Source organism: Prionailurus bengalensis, chromosome C1, assembly GCF_016509475.1.
Source record: "Prionailurus bengalensis isolate Pbe53 chromosome C1, Fcat_Pben_1.1_paternal_pri, whole genome shotgun sequence".
NCBI classification, from domain to species: domain Eukaryota; kingdom Metazoa; phylum Chordata; class Mammalia; order Carnivora; family Felidae; genus Prionailurus; species Prionailurus bengalensis.
The window spans coordinates 193,330,701-193,344,279 of record NC_057345.1 but is presented as its reverse complement, the minus strand read 5'-3'; the positions used below and the strand labels follow the sequence as shown (position 1 = coordinate 193,344,279).

General features: G+C 43.1%; 1 protein-coding gene across 1 annotated transcript in view; it reads left to right on the top strand.

Annotated features, from left to right (window-relative positions):
* The window catches only part of DYTN (dystrotelin), a 51,846-nt gene extending 39,152 nt beyond the window's left edge, over positions 1-12,694 (top strand). Inside the window, exons 10-12 of the mRNA XM_043573448.1 lie at positions 4,406-4,565; positions 6,939-7,443; positions 12,591-12,694. Coding sequence (XP_043429383.1) covers positions 4,406-4,565; positions 6,939-7,443; positions 12,591-12,694 — 769 coding nt within the window. The remainder of the gene's footprint in view (positions 1-4,405; positions 4,566-6,938; positions 7,444-12,590) is intronic.
* Positions 12,695-13,579: the final 885 nt, after the last annotated feature.

Here is a 13,579-nt window from a genome sequence, read left to right as displayed (position 1 = left end):
GTCCTCTATACTGTTTTCAAGCCCAGCGATTAATTTTATGACTATTATTCTAAATTCACTTTGTTATATTGTTTAAATCCTTTTTGATCAGCTCATTAGCTGTTGTTATTTCCTGGAGATTCTTTTGAGGGAAATTCTTCCATTTCGTCATTTTGGATAGTCCCTGGAGTGGTGCGGACCTGCAGGGCACTTACTTCCCCTGTGCTGTCTTGAATAACTCGAGTTGGTGGGCGGGGCTGCAGTCAGACCTGATGTCTGCCACCAGCCCACCGCTGGGGTCACCATCAGACTGGTGTGTGCCTTCTCTTCCCCTCTCCTAGGGATGGGATTCACTGTGGGGTGGCGTGGCCCGTCTGGGCTACTTGCACACTGCCAGGCTGTGGTGCTGGGGATCTGGCGTATTAGCTGGGTGGATCGGCAAGGTGCACAGGGGCGGGAGGGGCAGGCTTGCTTATCCTTTGGAGATCCGCTTCGGGAGGGGCCCTGTGGCACCGGGAGGGAGTCAGGCCTGACGCCGGAGGTGTGGGTCCGCAGAAGCACACCACTGGGTGTTTGCATGGTGCAAGCAAGTTCCCTGGCAGGAACTGGTTCCCTTTGGGATTTTGGCTGGGGAATGGGTGAGGGAGATGCCACTGGTGCGCGCCTTTGTTCCCTGCCAAGCTGTGCTCTGTCATCCGGGGCTCAGCAACTCTCCCTCCCATTGTCCTCCAGCCTTCCCACTCTCCGAGCAGAGCTGTTAACTTATAACCTTCCAGATGTTAAGTCCTGCTTGCTGTCAGAACACACTCCGCCTGGCCCCTCCGCTTTTGCAAGCCAGACTCGTGGGCTCTGCTATGCCAGCAGGCCACCCCTCCACTCCGGCTCCCTCCTGCCAGTCCGTGGAGCACGCACCGCCTCTCCGTCCTTCTTACCCTCTTCCGTGGGCCTCTCGTCTGCGCTTGGCTCGGGAGACTCCGCTCTGCTAGTCTTCTGGTGGTTTTCTGGGTTATTTAGGCAGGTGTAGGTGGAATCTAAGTGATCAGCAGGACGCAGTGAGCCCAGCGTCCTCCTACACCGCCATCTTCCCTCCGATCTAGCCAAGGTCACCAGTATAGGAACAAAGATGCCAGCTGCGGGCAGCAAACCCTAGCCCCGGCCAGGTGTTGTGATTTACCATAAATTCTGATCTGTTGCCACCGCGCAGTAACATGACTATTTCTTGGGACAAGCGGCACCAGCCACAATGCGAGGAGACCCTCCCCCAGAAGATCACTGCAGGTCTGACCAGCTGGAGTCTCTAAATGGTGGAATTTTGAAACACAGCCAGGCCTGAGATAAAAATTTTGGAGAGAGGCACCACCTGGTAGGCAAACAGCTTGGACATAGACAGGGGGCAGATGGGGAGCTGGCGGAAGTGGGGACACAGGAGGGGTGACTGATCGCATGCCTGTGAGAGTGTGAACTTCCTGCTCTGGAGACTAGAGAGAATGGTGAAGGCGTTTTCGCTATTAGCCCACCAACAGTGATTGACCCCAGTGCGCTATACAGTGCCACCAAGTGGAGAATGGAGCCATTACACCAAGCCCTGCCCGGCTGTGACCTCCAGACACCTCTCAGCTAAGCAAGTGGGTTTGAGAACTGAGAACTGTAGAGGCAGGCCCCTCCCTTAGAAGACCAGCCTAGATCCCTTCCACGAGTTCAGTCTACTGACCATAGACTCCTGCAAAGTTTCAGCTCTAGGGGAAACTGGATCTAGCCTCATTTGGGTGTTTTGTTTGTTTGTTTTTTGTTGTTGCTGCTGCTTCTATTTTGTTTTGTTTTTTTTCTATTGTTTTTCTTTTCTTTTATTTCTTGGATACAGAAAGAGCAAAATTGTTTTATTTTTTTATTTTTTAATTTTTAATTTTTTTTCTCTCTTCTTTTCTCTTTTTTCTATCAAGCTTCTCTTAACAAGCAGACCAAAACACACCTACGAGCTAGCTTCCCTTATTTTATGTTTTCAGGTTTTCAAGTTTTATTTTATTTTATTCTATTATTATTATTATTATGTTCCCCCCCCCAAATGACAATATGGAGGAATTTACCTCTAAAGAAAGAAAAGGAAGAAATGACAGCCAAGGATTTAATCAATGCAGACACAAGTAAGATGCCGAACTAGAGTTTAAAACAACAGTTATAAGGATACTACCTGTGATTGAAAAAAGCATAGAAATCACCAGAGAATCCCTTTCTGCAGAGATAAAAGAACTAAAATCTAATCAGGCCAAAATTAAAAATTCTATAACTGAGATGCAAACCCACACAGAAGCCATAAAAATGAGGATGGATGAGGCAGAGGAGTGAATTTGTGGCATAGAAGTAAAATTATGGAAATAATGAAGCTGAAAAGAAGGGGAAAACACAGGTCAGTGGTCATGAAGGTAGCCTTAAGGAACTCAGCAATTTATTAACATGTACTAACATTCAAATCACAGGTGTCCCAGAAGATGAAGCGAGAAAAAAGGGGCAGAAGATTTATGTGAGCAAGTTATAACTGAAAACTTCCCTAATCTGGGGAAAGCCACAGACATCAAAATCCAAGAAGCACAGAGAACTCCCATTAAACTCAAAAAAAGCCAGCCATCACCAAGATATATCATAGTCAAATTCACAAAATACACAGACAAGGAAAGAAAGCAGCAGGGGGGGCGGGGGGGAAGTCCCTAACCTACAAGGGAAGACAGATCAGGTCAGTTCACAGCAGATCTGTCCACAGAAACTCGGCAGACCAGAAAAGAGTGGCAAGATATATCAAACATGCTGAATCAGAAAAAATGTGCAGCCAAGAATTCTTTATCCAGCAAGGCTGTCATTCAAAATAGAAAGAGAAATAGAGAGTTCCCCAGACAAATAAAAATGAAAGGCATTTGTGACCACTAAACCAGTCTTACAAGAAATTTTAAGGGGCACTCTTTGAGTGGAGAAAAAAAAAAGACCAAAAGCAACAAAGACTAGAAAGGACCAGAGATCATCACCAGAAACACCAACACTACAGATAACACAAAGACACTAAATTCATGTTTCAATAATCACCGTGAATGTAAATGGACTAAAGGCTCCAGTCAAAAGACATAGGATATCAGAATGGATTAAAAAATAAGATTCATCTATATGCTGCCTACGAGAGACTCATTTCAGTAAAGACACCTGCAGACTGAAAGTAAGGGGATGGAGAACCATCTATCACGCTAATGGACATCAAAAGAAAGCCAAAGTAGCAATGCTTATATCAGACAAACTAGATTTTAAAACAAACCCTGTAACAAGAGATGAAGAAGGGCATTATATCATAATTTAGTGGTCCACCAAGAAGATCTAACAATTGTAAATATTTATGCCCCTAACTTAATGAACCCAAATATCTAAATCAATTAATCACAAACATAAAGAAACTCATTGATAGGGGACTTTAACGCTCCTCTTACACTAATGGATACATCATCTAAGCAGAAAATCAACAAGGAAACAATAGCTTTGAATGACACACTGGACCGGATGGACTTAACAGAGAGATTGAGAACATTTCATCAAGTAAGGCAGTCAGGGATGGCCTCACTGAAAATGCAGTGTTGAGCAATGACTGTGAGAGAGTGAGGAGAGGAAGGAGGGTTCCAGGCAGAAGGACCAAAAGGGCAGACTGGTGTGTTGAGAGTAGCCAAGAGCTCTGTGTGGCTGGCAGTGAGTGAGCCAGAGGGGAAGCAGAGGGAGGCCAAAGAGGAAAGGGGGCTCTTGGCCGACTGCTGGGCCTTGTCTGCCTCTGAAGGACTTTGGCTTATTCTAAACAAGGAAGGGGACCCTTGGCGAATTTTGAGCAGAGGAGTGACATGCTCTGGTTTGTGTTTTAAAAGAATTGCCCTGACTGCCTGGTTCTTTCTTAAACCCATGAACAACTGCATTTAGGAAGAAGAACCAAAACAGACCCACAATTCATGAATTGCCTGCCTCGTTGTCCCCTCCCTGTCCTGGTCCCTCCCTGCCCTGCTAGGTGTTTAGCCATGACATGTATACTGTCCTTCTAAATGGAGTGATTCCAGACAAAAGGATAATGAATAAGGTCAAATTTCAAATGCAACTAGCTAGTGAAGGTATGCTGTCAAAAGCAATCCATAACACGCATGATGAGTTTTCTAAAACACCTCTAATGCCAATGAAATTCTTAATGGAATTGTGTGTGTATATAAGAGACGTAAAAGGCAGTGGTATATGGTGACCATATAGTCAAACAGTATAAAACAGCATTCATTGATCAAGGTTAAGTAATAGTCAAGGCACAGGCTCCTCCAGTATCTTTTCCCACAGAGAGGACTCACGGTACATCTTGCTAGGGCTCTGGTGAGTGTGCTGGCCTCTCGCCCTTCCTACTCACGCAAACCTGTCCTCTTTGCAGAGTCCTTAAAAAACAGTTAAACCGATACAAAGACAAGTTGCAAGCCATATATGCCGCCCAGAAAGAAAAAAGTTGCCGATTTGAAACAAAGATTCACCAACTCACGGCCAACCAGGATAGTCTGTGGACCCAGCTACAGCAGATGGGGCAACATCTACAGGTAGGCAGTGTGGGAGACACTGGCCATCTGGACCGTCCAGAAATCTGGCCTCAAATCCTCTGGCCAGTGGAGGGACTTCTGCCTGAAGCTTCTCACCTCACTCTGATCGGCCTCTTCTCTTCCCTGCCTCCTCTCTCCATTCCCTCACTCCTCCCACTCTTATCTTCTCCAGACTGTGTCCTTCCCCTTCCTGAAGGCAATGCCATTGGGAGAATCGGTGGCTGGTGTGGTTATCAGTGCCATTTAGAAACTATAGATCTAGAGCAAAGTGGTCCTTTACAGCACTGATTAGCCTTTTGGTCTCTGCATCCTTTTTACATTCTTAAAAAAAAAAATTGAGGATCCCAAGGAGCTTTTGTGGGTTATATCTATTGCTCTTCACCATGATCAAAAATAAAAGCGAGAGGTGGCTTAAAAGTTTATTACTGAATTTAAAAATGTAGTAAACCCATTACATAGGGAACAATTTTAAATAGTAACTATATATTTAAAAAAAACCTTAGAATAGTGGCATTGTTTCACATTTTTAAGCAAATTTCTTTAATATCTGGCTTAATAAAAGACATGACATGGGGCGCCTGGGTGGGTCAGTTCGTTAAGCGTCTGACATCAGCTCAGGGCATGATCTCATGGTTCACGGGTTCGAGCCCTGTGTCGGGCTCTGTGCTGATAGTGCAGAGCCGGGAGCCTGCTTCAGATTCTATTCTGTGTCTCCCTCTCTTTCTCTCTCTCTGCCCCTCACTGTCTCACACTCTGTTTCTCTCGTTCTCTCTCTCTCTCTCTCTCACTCTCTCTCTCCCTGTCAAAAGTAAACATTAAAAAATGTAAATAAACATTAAATTTTTTTAATTAAATAAATAAGTAAGTAAGTAAATAAATAGAAGACATGACTTCACTGCTTCATTCAAGATGTTTTATTGAAGTATATGAAGACATCTGGTCTTACAGAGATTTGCAGTTGAAAAAGAGAAAAATGTTTGAATAAAGCCTTTTCAAATCATTAGAGATCTTTTTTGTTGGAAGTGCACCGAAACACAAGTGATTGTTTCTTAAAGGAGAGTTGCAACCTTGAATCTGAAGCCATCGCTCTCTCACACTCTTGTTTCATTAAAATACAATGTTGTGTTGTGCTCTTCGAATGAAGCTTCTACCCATGCATGATATTGGAGCACGATACACTGGTAATTTGGAAGTTCGCTGAGCTAAGCCAAACTTCTTGCCTCCCATTATACAATACCCGCACTTCCTCCTCCACCCCCCCCACCCCCCCACCCCCCCCACCCCCCCCCCGCCAAATCACATTCATTAATACCACCATTAAGCTCATCAGGAAAGTCTTTCCGGGTTGGAAAGGTATCATGCACATGGTGGTGATCCGAGTTTTCTAAAATCTGGTTTCTGCTACAAGCCTCACCTGTTGAAATTGACAATGCATACTGTGAATCGCTTCCTTACTGTGACAATCTCACTTCACCTATTTTTGGAAAACGTTTGCCAGACTTCCAAGTCTGCCTAACAGTCTGCAAGTCCATCCTTTCACCCAGAAGGCAACGTTTGTGTTTCAGTAACATTCGAAGTATTTTGCACACTTCCCATTTCATCCTACAAAATACATGTCATAACTAAGAAAACTGAAAATGTGTGTTATACCACCGAGGATATTTTTATTTTATTTTTATTTATTTATTTATTTATTTTAGCTGCGAGAGCATAATTGTGAAGAACACTACTGACTAGTAGCACTCTTTGGTGCTGCCTTGATTTGTACCAAGGCACCAACGGTGTTAGCCTTACTTACTTTAGCCTTACTTTTGACTCTGTACCCTCGGGGCAAATGTCAACACAGTGAACAGGCAAATAATATCTAAGTATCATCGGGCAAATAATTTTGACCTCACAGACCTCTAAGAAGGTCTTAGGGATTTCCGAGAATCTGTGGACCACACTTTGGGAATTGTGCTTTATAGGGTGCACACCCCCTAGATTCTATACCCATGGCTTATTATAAGCCCCCCCAACATACCTAGCTAGATGGATCATTATGAACGTGTTTTACTGTAATACATCTTAGCTACAATTCAAGGTATCCTGATGTTCTCAGAAATTCCTTATGATAGTTTTAGAACCTGAACATTTAGGACCTAGAATTGTCCCAAGTTCTTGTGATATTTTAGAATCTGAACTGCTGTCCTTTTTGTGGCCGGTTTTAGAGGGACATTGAATTAACAGCATAAAATAAAATCAATCATAAATGATTTAGAAAAGAGAAAAAACATCTTGCATTAAAATTTCCGATTAGGAGATAAAAACGTAATGTATTTATGAAAAGGGTGCGATAAAGGTTGATTTCTTCATGAAGTTTTCTTTACCCAGGCAATGTTGCAGCCACTCCACCCTTCATCTTCTTCCTGTCAAAATACGATTTCCAAGGGTGACCACGGAAAGGATGGAAGGTTTTGGAGGGGAGGAGATTCTTCCCAGGTCACAAATGCCACTGAAGCCTGTTCAGAATGGGAACCTCTCGCTTCCCCAACCATGATTGACAAAAGTCACCCAAGTCAAGCAAATGCAGAGCGTGCTGTACCAAATTCAGAATCCCCAGAGGCCCTTTTGCCGCTGAAGTCAACACAAAACAGCAGGGCACAACGCCAAGCACCAAAGACCTCAAAGGAAATCTTTAGCTCCTTACCCGGTTCTCAGGAAGGATCGCTGCAGGACACCCCCCATACGGCTCCTGACATGAGCAGTCATGCTCTGGCAACTGCAGACAGAAAAGAGATGCCTAACATCCAGGAGGGAAAGGAGGAGCTAGAGGAAAAGAAACTGCAAGAACTGTTGTCAAAACTTACAGATGCCTTCACTCTAGAAGTGCCACCAGGTAAGATTTTCACAATCATTGGAGAAAGTTAACGGCCAAGGATTCAGGCTGCCTTTTTAAAAAAAAATTTTTTTGTAATGTTTATTTTTGAGACAGAGGGAGACAGAGCGCGAGTGGGGGAGGGGCAGAGAGAGGGGGAGACACAGAATCCGAAGCAGGCTCCAGGCTCTGAGCGGTCAGCACAGAACCCGACGTGGGGCTTGAGCCCACGAACCGTGAGATCGTGACCTGAGCCGAAGTCGGACACTTAACCGACTGAGCCACCCAGGCGCCCTCAGGCTGCCTTTTACTTTATCACATTATCCCAACAGCTACAATTCATCTAGTGAGTAAGAGTCAGAGTGGTGAATCGTTTGGACATCAGTAGCATCTCTGAACTTGAGGTCTAGAGTTGCCCAATTTACAAGGTTTTTGTGAGCACTAAAGGTGATAGACCGTAAGAGATTTTACTATAGCGTCTGTCACAATCCTAGCATTCCATAATAGTAAATAGCTACAAACACTGTAGAAATAAGCAGCTTTCATAGCTAAACTGGAGAAACAAAAGCAAAAAATAAAAACGATATGAAGATGTCAAAGACCAAAAGACTCTCCTAGAGGAGAAGCCAAGTTTTTACGTGAAATTTAAATTAGAAAGCATTTCCATTATAAAGTATTAAATTATAGAAGAGCAGTAAATAACAAAAAATAGATAATTTTGTTATTGCTCTTATTATTATCAATAGTACTGCCACAAATATAATTGGGCAGCCTGACGTTACCGTTTAAAAATGGGGGTAATGATAAAGCATAAGAGACTCTTAAAAACTGAGAACAAACTGGGGCGCCTGGGTGGCGCAGTCGGTTGAGCGTCCGACTTCAGCCAGGTCACGATCTCGCAGTCCGGGAGTTCGAGCCCCGCGTCAGGCTCTGGGCTGATGGCTCGGAGCCTGGAGCCTGTTTCCGATTCTGTGTCTCCCTCTCTCTCTGCCCCTCCCCGTTCATGCTCTGTCTCTCTCTGTCCCAAAAATAAACGTTGAAAAAAAAAAAATTAAAAAAAAAAAATTAAAAAAAAAAAAACTGAGAACAAACTGAGGGTTGATGGGGGGTGGGAGGGAAGGGAGGGTGGGTGATGGGTATTGAGGAGGGCACCTTTTGGGATGAGCACTGGGTGTTGTATGGAAACCAATTTGACAATAAACTACATATATTGGAAAATAAATAAATAAATAAATGGGGGTAATAATGATGTTCTTCCAGAAGACAATTGATTGAGTTTCTACAATGTAAGTAGTACCATCATTATGATCATCATCTTCTTCATAAGCTATGACTCCTTGCTAAATTCTGAAGGCTCTTTTTTAAAAATCTTGAGGGGTGCCTGGGTGGCGCAGTCGGTTAAGCGTCCGACTTCAGCCAGGTCACGATCTCGCGGTCCGTGAGTTCGAGCCCCGCGTCGGGCTCTGGGCTGATGGCTCAGAGCCTGGAGCCTGTTTCCGATTCTGTGTCTCCCTCTCTCTCTGCCCCTCCCCCGTTCATACTCTGTCTCTCTCTGTCCCAAAAATAAATAAACGTTGAAAAAAAAAATTAAAAAAAAAAAAGACACTACTATTGGATTAGGATCTGCCCGTATGACTTCATTTTAATTTAATTAACTCTTTAAAGAAGCTGTTTCCCAATAAATTCACACTCTGAGGTCCTGGGGTTAGGACACCCACATATGAATTTGGGAAGAGACACAATCCAACCCATAACAGTCAGTGAGCTGGAAAATCAGTACATCATAATGTCGGTCGTATACTGAAGTTGGTAGAAACAAGTCAATAAAGTAATTATTTGGTGATTCTGAAAATCTCCACTGTGAGAAGAGTTGGAGTTATAATCCTTGCATTAGAGAACACACGATTACCAAGATGCCCAAAGCATGCTCAGACGGCCTGAGATAAAGACAGGATGAGAACTCCTTGTGCTTGATTCTGAGGCCGGCACAAGATTCCACCCACTGTGTTTCCACTTTAACTTCATTGGGGTCATGACGAGTACTCAGAGCAAAGTCAACATCCACTTGAAGGTTTCAGGAAAATTTCACGTAAAAAATTGGCTTTTATTCTAGAAAAATCTTCCAGTCTTTGATATCTTCATCTCATTTTTATTTTTTGTTTTGTTTCTCCAACTGAACTTATCAGGGCTGTTGATTCCTCATAGCCTTGCAAATGTAGCAGGCTGTGTTGCACGTTCCAGATCACTAATAAGCTAGGTCTAGTCCACACATTGGGAAGACATTATCCCAACACTTGTGCAGTTTGATACCTAAAACTAAAAGATGCATGCATATTTTAATTTCCTTTATCAAAGTCTATATATAAAAATCATACATATATACGTATACACACATGATTATATCATTAAAAGGAAAATCATGAAAGGGTAAAGCTTATTTCTACATTTAGATGATGCAATAATGTGTAGAGGTGCAGTTAGCATTGTCCAATCTTGTAGAATATACCAAAAAAAAAAGTATATCTAAAAAAATTAATTTAAGGAGAATCATTAGGATGTTTCTACCGGAGGTATACAAAAGTGCTTAGGATGTTAGCAAGAGAGCACGCATTTTCCCTTTTTGTTATTATGGTAGTGCACACTTCAGGATGATCCCACAAATGCTAATTGACAAGATTTAAATTTACAGTCTTATTTCTTTTCGAGCAGCCCTGTTTCCTTAATGCTTTCAAGCAGAGAATCTATGTTAATCTTCATGGCTATTTGCATTTCCTAAACCTCGTCACTCCTTACTCAAATATTTCTAAGTAAGTTTATATCTTTATTCAATCTGGTTTTGAATATGATCTTGTTTGCAAATTCTTCTTAGCCATTGGTGATATGGGTTATAAAAGTACACTTCGTCATTTATGCATAATCTCTGCATGCTTGCCAAAATTACACCAAAAGGGCATAACAGGGCCAGAAGTGTGATAACCACACTGATGAAGGTGTGGAAAGGCCAACAAACTAAATTAGGGTGTTGGCTACCTTTGTTTTATTTCACTGTCACGGATGCATCAAGTAACAGCAGGAAGTTTTTGATCATCTTACTGTCCCAGTTTGTTTTTTTTTTTTAATTTGAGAATTCTTTGGAAAATTAGGAAGTCCCATTAGGCTAAGGTTTACTCAGTGTCAACGTATTTACCCAGTGTTGTGATCATCCTAGTGATGTAGGCCGGCTGGGTCCGAGGACCCAGAGTGGGTCCTGAGGACCTGCCAAGAGAGTCCGTGGCTTCACGCAGGATGGAAACCAAAGCAAGCCAGCAGGGGGTGAAAGCAGAATTTATTGAAGATATAAAGAGCAAGGTACAGATGGAGAGTCTGAGAGACTTGGAAAGGAAGAGAGGGAGTCTCATCTTTGCTTCAGGTCTGGGGGTTTTATTGGCAATTGTAGTCAGTGCACATGTCCTCTCGGGCACACAGGAACCGGTCAGAACAAGGACAGAGCGCAGGTGTCCATCGTAAGGCACTTATTCCCTGAAGCCAGGGAGTCTTGGCATCAAGATAGATAATCTAGCACCAGTGGTCTGGAAAAGGCACATGATGTCTCTGCCCTGTCATTCCTTACATCTATTATGCTGGAAGACCCCAAAGACATCATTATCTCTTTGTCCCTTACAAGGAGGACACACATTAAGGCATGTGTAGGGTGGGGGGTGCAGGTCCTAGCAAGAATAGAAGCGGGAAAAGAAGTGAAGGGGGAAAAGAAAAACACAGCTTTTTCTTTCACAGGGTCTCTTCAGTTTCTCTGCCTCACTGTCGCTGACTATTCTTTTAGATTGGAGCTGCGCTAAGGAGTCAACACAGTTTGGAAATTAAGATGAACTTTAAATTACTTAGAAGATAAGACTAACGCAGTAAGCCTAATGGTCAATTAGGCAGTTGTGCACATTAGCTGAATAGAGTCATTCGTTATCACAATAGGATAACAGAATTTCAAGAGACTATGAGAGTTTAATAGAAAGCATGTAGAAGAGGTTCCCCAAGCCTCCTTAAATTCCAAATGCTGGGTTGAAAATCAGTAGCAAACGATTTGCTCAAGCTTGCAGCAAAGGAATTTACCTTACAGTGCAGGAACAGGAATTTTTTCTCTGTATGGTTGTATGTCTTTCCTTTCTCAACATAACTTATATTGTTCTTGCTTTTGCTTTTTTTTTCATAGGGCACCGCTCAAACTATTCATCAGTAGCTAAACAGCAGAGGTTCTCACAGCATGGTCCCTAGACCAACGGCATCAGACTCACCTATGACCATGTTAGCAATGCAAATTCTTGGGCCCCATCCCTGATATACTCTATTAGGGAGCTCCAGAGAAACAGAACCAACAGGGTGTAATATAGAAAGAGACTTATGTTTAAGAAATTGGCTCATGTGATTATGGAGGCTGGCAAGTCCCAAGATCGACTGTCAGCAAATTGGAGACCTAGAAGAACCAGCGGGTGTGGTTCTAGTGCAAAAGCTGGCAGGCTGGAGACTTAGGAAATGGTGATCTTTCAACTGGAATCCGAAGGCAGAAGAAAACTCATGTTCCAGCTGCAAGGCAGTCAGGCCGAAGGACTTCTCCTACTTAGCCTTTTTGCTTAATTCAGGCCTTCAATTGATTGAATGAGGTCCATCCACATTAGGGAAGGCAATCTGCTGCGGTTAGTCTGCAGATTCAAATGTCAGTGTCATCCAGAAACACTCCTACAGCACACCCAGAACAATGTTTGACCAAATATCTGAGCACCAGTAGCCAATCAAGTTGAGGCATAAAATTAACCATCACATGTACCAACTCAGAACTCTTAGGGGAGGACCTAGAAACCTGTTTTTACACTGTCCATATGATTCTGATATACACCAGAGTTTGAAAACCTCTGCTCTACAGTGGGATTTCTGGCTCCTCAGATTATCGCTCAGAGTCATGGGAATGTCCTTTAAGAACCCACGACCAAGTTGTATTAGTAATCGATCGTGGCAAATAACAGCCATCTTATTTTCCAGGTAGCCTAGAGAAAGAGCATTGTCAACAGGGACGGGGGAGCGATGGTTTCTATTTCTTCTCCATGCTAGAACTTTGGCACGATCAGCTTAGGAACCTGTAAGTGCTTTCTCTGAAGGACTCTCCTATTTGTTGATTTCAGGCCCGCAATCTTCGGTAAACATGGACCTGTATTGTGGAGCTGAGCGGCTGTGCAGGGCCTTCTCTGCCCTTGTCGATCAAATCACTTCGTCCAACTTGAAGTGATAAGGAGTCCAGGCCCAAGGACCCCTTGGATGATGATGAAACATATTTTCAAAATCTATACTAAAAGAATTAAGCCTTTTACCTCTCCATAATCTGGTGTGAAATGTGAAGAAAATAAGTTTTATTTTTTTCATCTCCCTACTCACCTATCTCAGTCCTGCAGTTCAGACTAAAGCCCCGGGAGTGAGGGCAAAGGAAAAAAAGGCCAGGTCAAATCTAGGTGTATTGGGTTTCCGATAGAGGGACATTATTCATTCGAATACCTTATTAGTGATATTCCAGTGTGTGATCTACATGAATTAATGCAACTGTCTTCTTCAAGTAGCACTTAGTGAATTGATGACTGTATTTTCTTTTTTTTTTTTTTGGCCCGTATTAATATCTTTCTTTTTTTTAATTTTTTTTCAACGTTTTTATTTATTTTTGGGACAGACAGAGACAGAGCATGAACGGGGGAGGGGCAGAGAGAGAGGGAGACACAGAATCGGAAACAGGCTCCAGGCTCCGAGCCATCAGCCCAGAGCCTGACTCGGGGCTCAAACTCATGGACCTCGAGATCATGACCTGGCTGAAGTCGGACGCTTAACCGACTGCACCACCCAGGCGCCCCAATATCTTTCTTTTTTTAATTTATTTTTTATTTTTAAATTTACATCCAAGTTAGTTATCATATAGTGCAAGAATGATTTCAGGAGTAGATTCCAGTGATTCATTCCCTATGTATAACACCCAGTGCTCATCCCAACAAGTGTCTTCCTTAGTGCCCATTACCCATTGAGCTCATCCCCCCACCCACAATGCCTCCACCAACCCTCCGTTTGTTCTCTGTATTTAAGTCTCTTGTCCCCCTCCCTGTTTTTATATTATTTTTCCTCCCTTCCCTTA